The 17,948-nt window shown below is 35.3% G+C and overlaps 1 protein-coding gene and 1 pseudogene across 6 annotated transcripts in view; both read left to right on the top strand.

Moving 5' to 3' along the window:
* Positions 1-17,948, top strand: part of MCPH1 (microcephalin 1) — a 382,408-nt gene that overhangs the window by 33,513 nt on the left and 330,947 nt on the right. For all 6 annotated transcript variants that reach the window (XM_074209531.1, XM_074209529.1, XM_074209530.1 and 3 more), the window contains exon 6: positions 930-1,070. In XM_074209531.1, coding sequence (XP_074065632.1) covers positions 930-1,070 — 141 coding nt within the window. The remainder of the gene's footprint in view (positions 1-929; positions 1,071-17,948) is intronic.
* LOC141504006 (cysteine protease ATG4C pseudogene) lies at positions 6,411-17,942 on the top strand (annotated as a pseudogene).

The following is a 17,948-nucleotide window of genomic DNA, read 5'->3' as shown; positions in this document are numbered from 1 at the left end:
ACATGGACAGAATAGTAGAGAAGGGATATCCAATGCCGTCTAACTCCAAATTCAATTTCCTTTCCACTTTACCATAATAGATTTGAAATTAGCATGTAGCATAATCAGAGAGCTTCAGTGTTGGAAATTTTATTTGATAGATGAAGGAATTAAGTCCTAGAGCGTGACTGAAGTTAATGAAAGAAGAAATAAGGCTAGAGTCTAGCTTTTTCCTTATTTAAAATCTAATGATTTTTTAAAAACATCTGACTGCCTCCCTTACATTTTCCCCTCTTCATCCTACCTTATTAGCTTCCTCCTCTTTTTGTTTAATTTTTTTTGTTTAATTTGTTTAATTTACTGGAATTTAATGTCAGGTTTTATTCATGTTTCATTGTATGGGAGGCAATAATATTGAAACATTGAAAAGTTTGATTATTGTGTAATGCTATATTACTGGAAAATAATTACCAGGAAATTATTAAATTGCTTTTGTCTTAACTATTGGTGTCCGAAATCCTCAATGCAGGTTGCTCTATCTTAAACTTTTGAGTCTGGCTTAAACTGACAAAGTAGAGGAGGTGAGATAGAAGACACTCAGAATTGAGAAGTTCAAGAAATATTTATAAATTTCTGATTTAAAAGAAAGTGACATCAATAAAAATTAGAAATTTAAGGAATTTGTTAATTTGCAGGGATATATCTGTAGATGGCAGTAGAGTTAGAAATTGTAGATAGGGGTAAAGGACTATAAAGAAGTTAGGCAGGAAATAACAAATATAATTAATATATTAAAAATATTTTAATCAAAGGGATTAAAAGATTGTCCTGGATGAATTTGAATGAATATAGAGGAGACAGCCTAATTTTTAAGAAATATTTGCCTCTATCTTTGGATGATATCATATACTTTTCTAAAATAGATATATTAACAATTTGATTTTTTCCAGATAATGATATACCAGTTTTGTTGTTTGAAGCTGATGGTTCATTGACATATAGCCCCACAGCTAAAATTAAGAATCAGTGTAATGCAATGGAAAAGAGACTACAGGAAATGAAAGATAAAAGGGAAAATCTTTCCCCTACATGTAAGTAATTTCACCTTTCTACCTTTAAGGTGTTTAGAGTTAAACAGAGAGGCACAGCCCTCTTTTTTTAAAAAAAAAAAAATCTGAACTGAAAATATTCCCCAGCCAAACAGCAGCACACAAAAAGATTGCATATGAAACCTTGAGATTGAATTTCCTGTCTCTTCCTTTCAAAAAATACATTTAATCTGGGGCAGCTAGGTGGTGCAGTGGATAGAGCACCAGCCCTGGAGTCAGGGGTACCGGAGTTCAAATTTGGCCTCAGACACTTAATAATTACCTAGCTGTGTGGCCTTGGCCAAGCCACTTAGCCCCATTGCCTTGCAAAAAGAAAAAAATCTTAAAAAAATACATATAATCAATTCCAAGTTATTTTCAAAACTTTTCATCTTGTTTGTGCTTCCTTCTGAACTTCCTTCTCTTTTCTTCTATTTATTTTTAAAATGTTTCAATGGCTCCCCTTTTTTAGCATCAGTATTACTCCTTTCTAACCTGTTCTTGTGATTGTTCCCTCCCTGTTATTATTCCCCATTTTAACTATCCTTGTGTGCTTTTTTTATTGTTTGGTATGTTTCTATAGTAAACTGTGTGTTTTGGTGTTTGTATGTGTTAATCTTCCTTTGTCCATTTCTCATAAAAATGAAACTCAATGTTGCCCTGATCTCTCTTTTTCATGCTTGTAACTTCTTATGCACTCAAATTATGAGAAAAGACAAATTCTACCATTTTCTTCCTCCTTTCTATACCATATAATTCTTTCACCTTTCCTTCTTTTAATACTCTTAAAACTTTGAGAACCAAGCCACTCCAGGTTCTCTGTTTTTCTTATTTTCAACTTCATCAATACTCTTTGAAAATGTTAAGATAATAAAAGGACACTTGTTTCTCCTCTTCCTATTATATTTTTAGCATTGCATCATCATATAGCTCCTTCCCTCTGTTTAAATAAATTTATCTTTCAATGTTTGTAAAGACTAGTATTTCAAAGTTCCTACTAAGATATTGTCTTTTTAATTAGAGAAGTTTGAAAATTCTCTATTCCATTAAAGATCCTTTCTCTTTTCTGTTGGATTATATTCAACTCTGCAAGATTGGTAAATTATTCTTGGTTTTTGAATCTCTTTTTCATTTTGGAATATTGTTTTCCAGATTTTCCTCACTGTAGAGGAGGCTTCCAGATCTAGTATAATCCCAATTCCATAATCACTGAACTCCTTTTGTATTCTTCTTTGACCATAGAAGTTCTGGGTTTTGGCAGTGACATTCCTAGTAGTTTCTTGTGTATTTTTTTTAAGGAGATGCTGAGTGGATTTTTCTATTTTCATTTGCCTTTGGCTTCTAATAGATAGGATCTGTTTTTAATAATGATTACTTGAAATATATTCAGAGTCTTAAATTATTATCTCTCTTTGACTTATTGTCAAGGAAAGTTTTTTTTTTTATAGCTGATACCTTATGTTTTTTCCTATTTTTTTCAACTCTTTAATATTGTCCTAGTTTTATTGTTCTTTTACTGTTTCATGAAGTCATTGATTCCTGTTTGGTCTAGTGAATTTTAATATTGAGTAAGTTACCACTTCTCTGTTTTATATTTTTTCAAATAGTCCTTTCCTCTGGAGTTTTTCTTCTTCATTATTTAAATCCTTGTCTAGGAAGCTAAATTATAAAGGATGTGCTGATATATATTGGGAGAATGTGTTTCTTCACCTGGGAGTTTCCTAAAACAAGAAAATTACAAATCCATTCCCTATTCCCAATTTTAGCCATTATGATAGGAAAGGGCTAGATTTTCCAGATTAATATATTCAAAAGACTGTATGTATTTAAAATAGCTGGCCATGATGCCATATTAAAAGCAGATTAACATTTTGGTTTAAATACTTTGGAAGAAAAATCATAAGATCATAGAATTAGAGCAGGAAGGAACCTTAGAAGTCCTCAAATCCAATCCTTCATTTTAAACATGAAGGAACTGAGACTTAGGTTCAATGGATCAAAGATCCTTTGACAAGGATCAAATAACTAATAAATGTTTGAGAAAATATTCAAAACCTGGCATTCCTAATAGTGCTATTTCCTATAAATCAGGCCCTAGGATGGAATGATTCTGTTAAATACAAGTGAAATGGATGCCTTGCACAGAATACCCTCACTACAGTAAGCATAATTTTGCAACTCACACCTCCAATCATTTGATTGACTGGTGTGGTCATCTTCAATACCTAAGGATTTGTAGTAGTAGTCCATTCCTAACTGAAGACCTTGTATTGTGCATCACCAAAAATATGGCAATTTGTTTCAAACTCTCTCATCACTTCATCTCATTTCCGCCTGCCATACACTCTCTCCCATCTCCTTTATTGCAGACTGATGAATAAATTGTTTTTCTCTTTACTCAATTCATTTCCCTTATATTTCTCTGCAACATTTGATACTGTTGATCACCTTTTTCTCCTGGATACTTTTAGATATTTTAATTTTTATGATAGTACTCTCTCTTTATTTCCTTTCCTATCTGACCTTCCTTTTCAGTATCTTTTGCTCGATCTTGTGTCATATACCCACTTAGGTGTCAAGACTGTGTCCTAGAGCCACTCTCTTTTCTTGAAAAACTCTTTAATTTCATGAACTTATCTGGTCCCATGGGTATATCAACTCTGCAAATTACTCCCAGATCTATAAATCTAGTGCTAATCTCTCTCTCTCTCTTTCTCTTTCTCTGTCTTTCTCTCCATCTATCTCTCTATGTCTCTCTAATTCAATATGATCACTCACCCCATAAATTATTCAGTCAGTTGCCAATCATTTTTTCCATTTCTACCTCTTTCTTTCCTATGCACTTTTACTACTCACCCAGCCATTACCATAATTCAAGCTCTCATCACTTTTAACTTGGACCATTCCAAGAGTTTCCTAATTAGTCTCCCTGCCTCAAGTGTTTTTCTCCTTCAGTCCGTCTTACATACAACTGACAAAATGATTTTCCTGAAGTTCATGCTTGATCATTGTTATATGTGCATGTGCCCCCCTCAATAATTTCCATTGACTCCATATCTTTAGAATCAAATATAAATTCCTTTACTTGGCATTTGAAACTCTTCATATCTGCACCTTTCCAATTTTTCTCATTCCCATTATGTTCCTTCATGCATTCTATATTTTAGTCATATAAATCTATCACAACTTTTGACCCATGGTACTCTTTCATTTCTATGCCTTTGTACTGACTATACCCCATGCCCAGAATATTCTTCTTCCTCATCTCCAACCTCTTAGAATTCCTGGTTTCCTTCCAAGCTCAGTTCAGAGTTCAAGCACTACATCTTTCAAGAGGCCTTTCCTAGCTCTCCAGTCAATAGCACCTTCACTGCTAATCTTATCTGGAATCTATTTTGCATGTATCATCTGTAGTCTTTTTTTTTTTTTTAGATTTTTCAAGGCAATGGGGTTAAGTGGCTTGCTCAAGGCCACACGGCTAGGTAATTATTAAGTGTCTGAGGTCAGATTTGAACCCAGGTATTCCTGACTCCAAGGCTGGTGCTTTATCCACTATGCCACCTAGCTGCCCCCATGTTGTCTTTTTAAAAAATGTTTCATTCTATACTTAAGAGAAAAAAGTAAAAAATTTCAATAACATAATAGAAAATAAAAAAGAAAGATGATTGTACATGAAACTGCAAATCTATCATTTTTCCTTTTGTTGTGTAACTTTCTTTTTTTCCTTTTTTATCTTCTCTTCCTGTGACCCCCACTCTAGAGATGGCTACTATTAGATACATATGTATTTATTTTTGTGGACGTGTGTATAAGGCATAAAACTATTCTATATATTATTCTATTTATCAGTTCTTCCTCTGGTTGCAGTGCTTATAATATGCGAAAGAATTTAGTCACTCAGAGTTCTTAAAACAATATTGTTGTTACTGTATACAGAGTTCCCTTGATTTTGCTCATTTCTTAAAACACAATAGTATTCCATTACAATCATATAAAACAACTTGTTTAGCCAATATAAACTTAATGAGGTCAGGGACTCAAATTTTTTTTTTTATCCTTATTCCTGTATTCCCAGCATTAGCATTAGTGTGTAACACTGAATAAAAGGATTTTTAGATTTGTATGACTATCTGAGCCTTTAAAAAGACAGGCTGGTGGACTGACTGATCAATGAAATATCATCTAACAGGGCCTGGAAACATTCAGTATTTGGCTAAAAATGGGACAGAAAAACCACTTGTCTCTTTAGTTATGGTTTGTGCCAGATGGAGGAGAGATGCTGTGCTGCTTTTGTGTCATCAGTACGACATATCAAACTTTGATTCAGTGGAGTTATCCTTATGGGTAGTGTTGTTCACTTTTTAGGTAGCATTCTATCTGCTATGCTTTATAATAGAATTTTAGCATTAAAAGGGACCTTGGAGGGGCAGCTAGTTGGTATAGTGGATAGAGCACTGGCCCTGGAGTCAGAAGGACCTGAGTTCAAATGCAGCCTTTATACACTTAATAATTACCTAGCCGTGTGACCTTGGGCAAGTCATTTAACCCCATTGCTTTGCAAAAACTAAAAAAAATACCAAAAAAAAATGGGTGGTGCAGTGGAGTGGCACCCTGGAGTCAGGAGGACATGAGTTCAAATCCAATCTCAGACACATTATAATTACCTAGCTGTGTGATCTTGGGCAAGTCACTTAACTCAACTGCCTTGCAAAAGCTTTAAAAAAGAGACCTTTGAAATCATTTAATCTAACTTTCTTGTTTTATGGTTGAAGAAACCAAATTCCAAAAATATTGTTTCCTAAAATGAAATAATGTTCTAATTAGAGTAAAGAGATTTGTATTTGGAACCCAAAAGCCTGTGTTTGAACTCAGGTAAAGCCATGGGTCATTCACTTAACTTCTCTAAGGTTGAGCTCCTTCCTCTGTCAATTGAAAATAGTAATACTTGCACAGGGTTGTTGTGGGATTGGTACTTTTTAGTTCTTAAATTACCAAAGAAATCTCTTGCTAAGGGGTGGCTAGGTGGCGCAGTGGATAGAGCACTGACCTTGGAGTCAGGAGTACCTGAGTTCAAATCCTGCCTCAGATACTTAATAATTACCTAGCTGTGTGGCCTTGGGCAAGCCACTTAACCCCATTGCCTTGCAAAATCTAAAAAAAAAAAAGAAAGAAAGAAAGAGAAATCTCTTGCCAAGATGGCAGAGAGAAGCCAGGTACTGTCCTATGGTCTTCTGGCTTTCCCCTCAGACTGATATGAATCAAACCTCTGAACAGTATTTGGATCAACAAAACCCAGAAAAAGAATCTAGGAGAACATCTACCAATGAGTTCTGTCTTGGGAGCATGGTAAGCTGGGGGCAAAGAGCAGAGAGCCAGCACAGGAGTGCTGGGTGAGGCCTAGGGACTAACCTGAGAACAGCTATGGAAGCATTGGCTGTGTGAACAGTGGGCAGGAGAGTTCCAGCGAGGCTGGAGGGAGAGTTCTAGCCTAGCGGGCAGAGAGTTCCAGAGTACAGCTAGACATCCAATCTGGTCAACTTTGCTGGTCTGGAAGACCTGGGCAGCAAGCCCCATATTAGCAGTGGAGTGAGTCTCTGTTTCCAGTTGAGTCCCCTCCCCCTCATCCCTTTGGGAGAAAGTGACTTTTCCCAAAATATGCACATTAACAACTTCCCCAGGCTCAAGGATGGGCCACAGAGCTCTCTCAGTAATTAGTGAAGAATAAGGAGATTAACTATATAACCCTAGGGGTCCAGCCCACATAATCCAGACCCTGCTGTCCCCCACCCCAGACCTAGGAAGTAGGTCACAAATCAACGTCATAGACACTCCAGAGAAAGCAACCAGCACCCCCTACTGGTCTACCCACTTGGAGTTAATAATCCCAGTGAGCAAAACCCCTGGGATTTCAAAACCAAATGTCTGTGAACTTGCCTCTCCCCTAACACAAGATCCTAGGAAAATGAAGAAAAGCCATTGGAAGGGGGGGCTCCATCAAAAGCTACCTTGAAGAAAAGATCCTAACTCAGAGAGAACTAGAACTTCTGAGGAGAATATGATTTGGTCTCCAGCCCAGAAAGACTTTTTAGAAGATATCAGGAAAGAGTTTAAAAATCAATTGGAAAAATTGAGAAAAGAAATGCAAGAGAAAATTAGCACCTTGAAATTAGAAAACAAATCCTTGGAAAATATAATTGGACAAGTCCAAAAAGAAAATAATTCTCTCAAAACCCCAACTGGGCAAATGGAAAGCTCCTTCAAAATTAGAATTGACCAATTGGAAAAGGAGTTGCAAAAAGTAAATGAAGAAAATTCTTCTCTAAAAAAAAGAGTTGGAATCTGTGGAAGCAAATGACTTCATGAGACAACAAGAATCTGTTAAACAAAACCAAAAAAAAATCAAAAAAATAGAAGAAAATGTAAACTATCTCATTGGCAAAATGACTAACCTAGTGAATAGATCCAGGAGAGACAATAAAAATCACTGGGCTTCCTGAAAACATTGAGCATTTTTAAAAGCCTGGACTGTATATTTCAGATTTAGTGAAGGAAAATTGCCCTGCTATCATGGAACCAGAAGGCAAAATAGTTCTTGGAAAAATAAATCAATTCCCTCCTGAAAGGGATCCCAAAATGAAAATACCAAGGAATATTTGGGCCAAATTCCAGAACTATCAGATAAGAGAAAATCCTGCAAGTGGCCTGAAAGAAACAATTTAGATATCAAGGAGCCACAGTAAGGATTACAAGACCTGGCTGCATCAACATTAAAGGATTGAAGGGCCTGGAATATTTCACAGAGCAGGGGAAAGTGTAATGCAGCCAAGAATTCACTATATGGCAAAACTGAGCCTTTTCTTCCAGGGGGAAAGATGGACATTTAACAAAATAGGAAATTTCCAACTTTTCCTGATGAAAAGACCAGAGCTGAATAGAAAATTTGTACTTCAAACAGGAGACTCAAGAGACACATGAAAAGGTAAAAAAAAGGGAAAAGAAAAAAAAAACTGCTATCCAATAAGATACAAAACTGGCTATATCCCCACATAGGAGAAAGATAACTCTTGAGAATTTTAACTCTGTTAGAGAGAATATACACAGCCAGAAATAATGGTCATTCATGACTTGTTGGTGACTCTGATTAAGGGGGACAAGGGGGCAGCTAGGTAGCACAGTGTATATAACACCAGTCCTGGAGTCAGGAGGACCTGAGTTCAAATCTGTTCCCAGACACATAATACTACCTAGCTGTGTCACCTTGGGCAAGTCATTTAACCCCACTGCCTTGCAAAAAAGGGAGGGACAATAAAGAGATAGGAGGATTAAGGAGACTGAATGGGGTAAATCACATTACATGAAGAGGTGCAAAAGACCTATTGGAATAGAGGGGAAGAACGGGGGAGGTGAGAGCTGCCTGAATCTTACTATCATCAGATTGGGCTCAAAGAAGGATGAACTCAGGAAATTTATTTTACCTCTCAAGTATTAAAAGCGGAAATGGGGAATGGGGAGGAAAAGAGGAACTAACAGAAGGAAGGAAGGCAAAAGGGAGGGGGGTTGAATATAAAGGGGCAAACATAGGAGGAGGTAGTATTCAGAAACAAAATGCTGGGGAATATGGATAAAGTGAAAAAAGGGGAAAAATACAAACAGAGGAGATAGCATAGAGGGCTATAAAGAGTTAGCAGTTATAACTTTGAATGTGAATGGGATGAACTCTCCCATAAAACATAAATGAAGAGCAGAGTGGATTAAAAACCAGAGTCCTACAATATGCTACTTACAAGTAACTCATTTGAAGCAGAGAGATACATGCAGGGTAAAGGTAAAAGATTGAAGCAAAATATATTTTGCTTCAGCTGAAGTGAAAAAGGCAGGGGTAGCAATCCTTATCTCAGACAAAGCAGCTTCAAAAATGGATTTCATTAAAAGAGATAAGGAAGGACATAGATCATAGACAATGAAGCAGTTTCAATACTATATACGTGTGTGTGTGTGTGTGTGTGTGTGTGTGTGTGTGTGTATACACACACCAAGTATAGCATCCAAATTCTTAGAGGAGAAGATGAATGAGTTACAGGAAGACACAATCAGCAAAACTCTACTGGTAGGAAACCTCAACCTCCTGCTTTCAGATTTAGATAAAGCTAACTATAAAATAAACAAGAAGGAAATTAAAGAGGTAAATAGAATGTTAGAAAACCTAGATATGTTAGACCTTTGGAGAAAATTGAATGGGGATTGAAAGGAATATACTTTTTTCCCTAAGGTACATGGCACCCAAAAACTGACCATGTACTAGGGCATAAAAATCTCATAATCAAATGCAGAAATAGTGAATATTTCCTTCACAGATCATAATGTAATAAAAATTACGTGCAATAGTGGGCCATAGAGAAATGGAACTAAAACTAATTCAAAACTAAATAATGTCATTTTAAATGAATGAGTGCATCAAACAATAAATTATAGATAGAATTAAAGATTTCATTCTAGAAAATGACAATAATGAGAGAATAAAACTTATGGGATACAGTCAAGGCAGTTATTAGGGAATAATATTGTATCTTTAAATGCTTACATGAATAACAGAGTCAATCAATGAACTAAGCATGCACCTAAAAATATTAGGGACAGAACAAATTAAAACCTCCAATTAAATACCAAATTAGAAATTCTAAAAATTAAAGGAGATATTAATAAAATTGAAAGGAAAACTATTGAACTAATAAATAAAACCAAGTGGTTTTATGGGGAAAAAAAACCAAAGTTGATAAACCTTTGTTAATTTGATTTAAAAGAAAGCAAAACAAATTACTGGTATTATAAATGAAAGAGGTGAATTTAACACCAATGAGGAAATTAAAGTAATAATTCAGATTTTGCACAACTGTATACAAATAAATTTGATAATCTAAGTGGTGAAATGGATGAATATATAAAAATATAAGTTACCCAGGTTAAATGAAGAGCAAATTAAATACGTAAATAATCCTATCTCAGAAAAAAAGTAATTCAACAAGCCATCATAGAGCTCCCTAACAAAATAATCTCCAGGACCAGATGTATATTCACAAGTGAATTCTATCGAACATTTAAGGAACAATTAGTCCCAATTCTATATAAACTCTTTGGAAAAATAAGTGAAGACAGCACTCTGCCTAACTTTTTTTTTTGAGAGAAAATTGTACATTTTATTCACGAACCTTGCAAGATGCACCTTTCAAGATACAGGTACTTTACCCCTAGGCGTGAGGCACACTTTAGTCTCAGGAGCCTAACTCTTTCTATGACACCAATATGGTGCTGATGCCTAAACCAGGAAGACTCAAAACAGAGGGAAAAAAATTATAGCTCAATTTCCCTAATGAATATGAATGCCAAAATCTTAAAGAAAACGATTACAGCAAGTTATCACTAAGATAATGCACTATGTCCAAGCAGGATTTATCCTAGGAATAAAGGGTTGATTCAATATTAGGAAAACTGTTAGTATAATTGACTATATCAAAAACAAACCTAACAAATAATATGATTATCTGAAAAAGCCTCTGACAAAATATAGCACCCATTCCTATTAACACTAGAGAGCATAGGAATAAATGGATTATTCCTTAGAATGATAACCAATATCTATCTGAAACCATGAACAAGCATTATTATATGCAATGGGGATAAGCTAGTGGCATTACCCAATAAAATCAGGGTGAAACAAGGATGCCTGTTGTCACCACTATTATTCAATATATTAGAAATGTTAGCTTCAACTTTAAGAAAAGAAAAGGAAATGGAAGGAATTTGAATTGGCAAGGAAGAAACAAAACTCACTCTTTGCAGATGATATTATGATATACCTTAGAGAATCCTAAAAATTCATCCAAAAAACTACTAGAAACAATTAGCAACTTCATAGCATAGTCTCAGGATATGAAATAAACATAAGTCCTTGGTATTTCTATATATTACTATCAAGATACAGTAGCAAGAGCTAGAAAGACAAATCTCATTTAAAGTAACTTCAGACAATAAAACAATTATAAAACACTTTTCACAAATAAAATCAGATTTGATTAACTGCAAAAATTTCAATTGCTAATGGATAGACTGAGCTAATATAATAAAAATGACAATTCTACCTAAATTAAACTGCTTATTTAGTGCCTTACCAATCAAAACTTCAAAAAGAATACTTTAATGAGCTAGAAAAAATTGTAATTAAATTCATATGGAGAAACAACATCAAGAATATCAAGGGGTTTAATGAAAAAAGTGCAAAAGAAAGTAGCCTAGCCTTATATCAAAAATTATATTATAAAGCATCAGTCATCAAAACTGTCTGACACTGGCTAAGAAATACAGTGGTGGATCAGTGGAATTCACTAGGTACAAAAGAGACAGAAGGAAGCAATTATAGTAATCTGCTGTTTGATAAGCCCAAAGAGTCCAGCTATTGGGATAAAAACTCTGATAAAAACTGTTAAGAAAATTGGATTAGACCAATATCTCACACCCTATACCAGGACAAGATCAAAATGGGGACAAGATTTAGACATAAGTCAATGTTATAAGCAAATTAGAAGATCAAGGAATAGTTGATCTCTCAGATCTATGGGAAGGGAAGCAATTTATGAACAAGGAAGAGATGGAGAACATCATTAAAAACGAACTAGATAACGTTGATTGTCCACTAACCAAGATAAGAAATGTAGCAAATTAGGAAACAATTTTTACAATTAGTATTTCTGACAAAGGACTCATTTCCAAAACACATATATATATATAGAACTGAGACAAATTTATAAAAAAAAAAAAACAGGGCCATTCCCCAACTGACAAATGGTTAAAGGATATGCAAAGGCAATTTACAGTTGAGGAAATCAAAGCTGTTAATAGTCATATGAAAAATTGCTCTAGGGGTGGCTGGGTGGCGTAGTGGATAGAGCACTGGCCTTGGAGTCAGGAGTACCTGAGTTCAAATCCGGCCTCAGACACTTAATAATTACCTAGCTGTGTGGCCTTGGGCAAGCCATTTAACCCCATTGCCTAGCAAAAACCTAAAGAAAAAAAAATCATTACTGAGTAGAGAAATTTAAATTAAAGCATCTCTGAGGTACCACCTCATACCTCTCAGATTGACCAATATCACCAGAAAGGACAGTGATCAATACTGAAAGGCTTGTGGGACATTTGGGGATACTAATTCATTGTTGGTTGAGCTGTGACTGATCCAATCTTTCTGGAGAGCAATTTCGAATTATCCCTAAAGGGCATACTTTACCCTTTGATCCAGCAATACCTGTACTGGATCTATACCTTGAAGAGATCATGAAAAAAGGAAAAAACATCATTTGTACAAAAATATTCTTAGCAGCTCTGTTTATGGTGGGAAAGAATTGGAAATCGCCGGGATGTCCATCAATTGGGGAATGGCTGAACAAATTGTGGTATATGTATGTTATGGGACACTTGTTATATTAGAAACCAGGAGGGATGGGATTTCAGAAAAGCCTGGAAAGACTTGCATGAACTGATGCTAAGTGAGATAAGCTGAAACAGAAAGGCATTGTATACCCTAACATCAACATGGGGGTGATGATCAACCTTAATGGACTTGCTCCTTCTATCATTGCAAAAATCAGGGACGATATTAGGGTATTTTTGATGGAGAATAACATCTGTATACAGAGAAAGAACTGTGGAATTTAAACAAAGACTGTTACTTTCAATTATTTTTAAACAAAGTTGTCATGTACTTCATAATTTTGCTGTCTTTAACATTTTATTTTTTCTCAAGGAGATGATTTTTCTCAACACATTAAATTTTGATCAATGTATAGCATGGAAATTATTATCATTATTATTATTATTTTAGATTTTTCAAGGCGGTGGGGTTAAGTGGCTTGCCCAAGGCCACACAGCTAGGTAATTATTAAGTGTCTGAGGTCAGATTTGAACCCAGGTACTCCTGACTCCAGGGCCAGTGCTTTATCCACTATGCCACCTAGCCGCCCCACCCAACATAAATTCTTAGCAGCAGGGGCTCTGATGATGAAGACAGAAATGAGATCTGTTATAAGAAAATCATAACATGGTTTTGGCAATTCTCTATTGACCTGCTTTAGCTTGCGTCAGTTAATTGTATATGGGAAGAAGGCTAGGAAAATAGCTGAGGATTGGTATAACACAGCAATTCCTGCACACATTTTAAGAAAAGCAATTGAAGAGGCAAGACAATTTGATTTACAAGAAATAACAATTTACATTGCTCAGGATTGTACAGTTTACAAGACTGGTGTCATTGTTAAACAGTGCATTTCTACAGACTCTGAGAATACAGAAGACAAAACTGCTATTGTTAGATTCTTGTTAGATTCAGGGGGGGGGAGAGAACCAACATGGACTACTTAGAATTTGTAAAAGGAATTTTTAGTCTTGAATATTGTTTGGGCATCTTTGGTGGAAAACCCAAACAGTTATATTTCTTTTCTGAATTTCAAGATGACAGTTTGATATACATAAACCCTTAATTGCCAGTCTTTTGTAGATAGAAGCATAAAAAATTTCCCTCTTGAGTCATTTTATTGTCCTTCTCCAGAAAAGAAATTGTTCAAAAAAAATGGACCCTGTAGTTATACTGTAGGATTTTACCATAGAAACATCCAAGATTTTAAGTGATTTTTTTGGAGGGAATCACAAAGGTACTAAAAGCTTCTGTATTTACTTTTGTCAAGGGTAATGCCAGACTGATTTTACCTCCACTCTAACCAATGAAGCTGACCTTTATTCAGAAGATAAACAGATTTAGAACAAAAGTTTGTCTTGTACTGAAGATATTTTGTATAAGATTGTTTATAGTTACTCTAAAGATTACTTTGAAAATAAAGGATAGGGGCGGCTAGGTGGCATAGTGGATAAAGCACTGGCCTTGGAGTCAGGAGTACCTGGGTTCAAATCCAGTCTCAGACACTTAATAATTACCTAGCTGTGTGGCCTTGGGCAAGCCACTTAACCTCATTGCCTTGAAAAATCTAAAACAAACAAACAAAAAAAATCTGTCCCTTGAGCAATGTTTGTTTTGCTAATGAAAATCTGGCAGTCCAGCCTAATTTTGCTGAGTGATGAATAATCTGTATATTTTCTGAATGATTCCCTGACAGTTGCATAAGATCTAGGCTGAGTTTACTGTGAAGCAACCTGGGGATTTTTTTCCCCCCACATCTGTGATCCTGGAACTGGAACCTGCTAACATGCCATCTGAGATTTAAGACCACTTGTGCTACTATAGCATAACAATCTAGGCTACAAAGTTGGAAGGGATGGGAGTGGGGGGGGCAGTAAATATCCTTGTTTGGGGGCGGCTAGGTGGCACAGTGGATAAAGCACCGGCCCTGGAGTCAGGAGTACCTGGGTTCAAATCCGGTCTCAGACACTTAATAATTACCTAGCTGTGTGGTCTTGTGCAAGCCACTTAACCCCATTTGCCTTGCAAAAACCTGAAAAAAGAAAAAAAAATGTCCTTGTTTGGGAGTTGTCTCTCTGCTGTGACTGTAAATAATATGTATTTGTGCCGTGTTCAGTAACCAAGGTTAAGAGAAAATTTGTGATTTAAAAGTACTATTATGAAGACAGGATTGTAAAAATATGCATTAAAAAATGTGAGAATGTTTTTAAAAGGAGTGGAGGGGTTACTTTATTTTTTAAAAATGTAATGAACCCCTGATTCATGAAGATACTACTTTTTACTATGTTCACTTTTTTATAATTCTTTCATTTTTTTCTCATGTTTTTCCCCTTATTTATAATTCTTCTTTCACAACATGACTAATTTGGAAATAAGTATTCTACATGTTTCAGATTAGTCACTGCCATGTAGTAGGGGGAGGAAAGGAAGGATAGTAGCAAAATGTGGAACTCAAAAGCTTGCAAAAGGATAAATGTATTGTAATTGGAAAAAATTAGAGAAATAAAAAAATTTATATATTATATACACAATATGTATACACACATATGTGTGTGTATATATGTACACACATGGAGCATTAATGCTCTTTGGACAGAATATTGGAAATTGGAATATAAAGCCACACTTTGAACTCAAGTTGCATGATTTTGTTAGGATACTTAACTTGCTTCAGTTTCTTTATAAAATTCTTGGGATTGTTAAACTTAAATGAAATAACTTTTAAAAATACTTGGAAAACTTTAATGTCCTAAATAAAAGTCAGTTATTAATCAATACATATTAAGGGCTTGGTGTGTGCCAGCCATTGTACTAAGCCCTGGACATATAAAAAAAAGACTGCCTTCAGGTAGTTCACACTCTAATGGGGGACATAATAAACAAATTCACTCAAACTGTAGTTAGGGAAAATAGAAATGTGAAGACATTAGAATTAAGATTGCAAAGGCTTCCTTGTAGGGGATTGAATTTTAGTTGGAAATTGAAGTAAACCAGAAAAACCTATAGGCAAGGATAAGAAGTGATGGAAGACAACTAGAGAGAATGCCAGAAGCCTAGAGATGAAATGCACTTTTGTGGCCCAGGGAGAAGGCCAGTGAACTGAAGAGTAGGGGTTAGGGAGTAAACTACAAGAAGACTGGAAAAGTAGGTAGTAAAGATCTAGTTTATAAAGGTTTTGAATGTTAAACATAGTATTTTGTATTTGATCATGAAGTGACATGGTTGGGACCTGTGCTTTAGGAAAATACTTTGGCAGCTGAATGAATGGTTGATGGACCGGAATGGGAAAGATGTGCAATAGGCAGACCCACCAGATGGCTGTTGCAATTGTGTAAGTGCATACTGATGTGGATCTTCACCAAGATCATGGCAGTATCAAAGAGAAGCAGATATATTTGAGAGAGGAAGTAAAGGTGATATTGATAGGTGTTTGAGATATGTTGCCAAGGTGAAACAGATTTTAGCAAAAGACTGAAGAGAGGGGGTGAAATCCTGAAGGACTGGAAGAATTGTGTTGCTCTTAAAAATTAATAGGGAAGAAGGGGGGAGGATTTAGGAGAAAAAATAAAAAGTTTAGTTTTGGACATAGTGAGTTTGAGATGTCTATTGATTTTTGCAGTTTATGATATATGAAAGGCAGTTGGCAGTGGGAAATTGGCGGTACTGAGAGAGTTTAGGAAGATTTGAGTATCATCAGCATAAAGATGATAATTAAATCCATGGGAACTAATTAAAATAAAATGAAGTATCATAGAGGGATAAGCAAAGAGGATCCAGGTCATTACTATATGGGACACCTACAGATAGGAATGATCCGAATGAGGATCCAGCAAAGGAGACTGAGGAGTGATCCAGTAGATAGAAAGAGAAACAAGAGAGTAGTGTCTCAAAAACTTAGAGAAGAAAGTATCAAGGAGAAGGAGATCAGCAGTGTCAAAGACAGCAGAAGCTTCGTGAAGGCTGAGGACAGAGTAAAAAGGCCATTGTATTTGATAATTAAGACATTATTTCCCTTTTGCAGACTACCTTATACAATAGAGCTTCTTCTACCTGGCTCATAATCACATTTCAATCTTGATTATTTTCAGTTGATAGTAGTTTCTTGTTTCTTATCTATTCCATGTCCCCAGGTAGTAGATAATTTAGAGATGATTTCATAAGGGGAATACTATTTCTAGAAGTCAGCATTGAGTCTTTTTGTAGCATAGTCATATGGTTTTGTAAGTTAGGGTTTTCTTTTATTATATGAAGCCCTTCCTATTTGTAGGGGCTATATTCCACTGATCCCCTGAAATAGTAGACGCTCTGTGTGGTATATGTCATAGCTGAGGGAAAGCCTTCAAGAAATAATCAGGATTAGGGGCAGTTAGGTGGCGCAGTGAATAGAACACCGGCCTTGGAGTCAGGAGTTACCTGGGTTCAAATCCGACCTCAGATACTTAATAATTACCTAGCCATGTGGCCTTGGGCAAGCCACTTAACCCCATTGCCTTGAAAAATCTAAAAAAAAAAAAAAGAAATAATCAGGATGCAAGATATTTACAGAAATTCATATCTATGGACTTGTCTACAACACTAGCTACTTTTAATATGGTTTTATGGAAACAACTAGATTAAGAAAGCAGAGGATCTGGGTTCAAATTCTAGCCTTTGACTCTCTGATTTTGAGGAATTCACTTTAACCTCTCAGGGCCTTGATTTCTTAGTTTGTAATTGGAGGGAATTGAATATGACCCCAAGTTTCCTTCTAACACACTCTATGTGATCCTTTGAACTTTATATCTTTCATCCTGTGACTGGAATGAGGTATTTCAAATTATAATATTTGAAACTAGAATCCTAGTTTTTCTGTAGTGAGTAGAATCATCTTTGGAATCTTTGATATGCCCTTATTTTACCTTCTCTCTGTCTTTGAAGACTCATATCATTACATTTTGGTTAGTGCAGTAATGGCCCTTTTGGTTCCTGACTCCTTCAGTATTTTAAGAGAAAACCATTACTAGTGCCAGCCAGTGGATGTAATAAGACAAATCAAATTAAGATATTGTTTGGAATGGGTTTAATTTATTTGTTTGAGATTCTGCCTGCAGATGGGAAAGATAACTTTTTAAGGACCCTTCCAGCTCTTAAGATTCTATGATTTTATGCTTTATTGAAATATAAATAATTTTTTATGGTCACAGAAATATTTAGTGCTGAGTTGTCTGGAATAGATTTGGATTGGACATTCATATTTTCTACTTGTTTTGTAGTAAATTTGTAATTTGAAATGCAAGGAATAAATTGATGTGAATAAAAGTATGATTTAAGAAAAATATCCAGTATATAAAAACAATGAAATACTTTAATTAGTTCATTAGAACTAGTTAATGGTTGAAAATAATTGTGTTAAATATAAATTTAATAGACAAAATGGTATG

Source organism: Macrotis lagotis, chromosome 1 (assembly GCF_037893015.1).
Source record: "Macrotis lagotis isolate mMagLag1 chromosome 1, bilby.v1.9.chrom.fasta, whole genome shotgun sequence".
Classification (NCBI taxonomy): domain Eukaryota; kingdom Metazoa; phylum Chordata; class Mammalia; order Peramelemorphia; family Peramelidae; genus Macrotis; species Macrotis lagotis.
The sequence above is the reverse complement of the archived record's forward strand: the minus strand, read 5'-3'. Positions and strand labels throughout refer to the sequence as shown.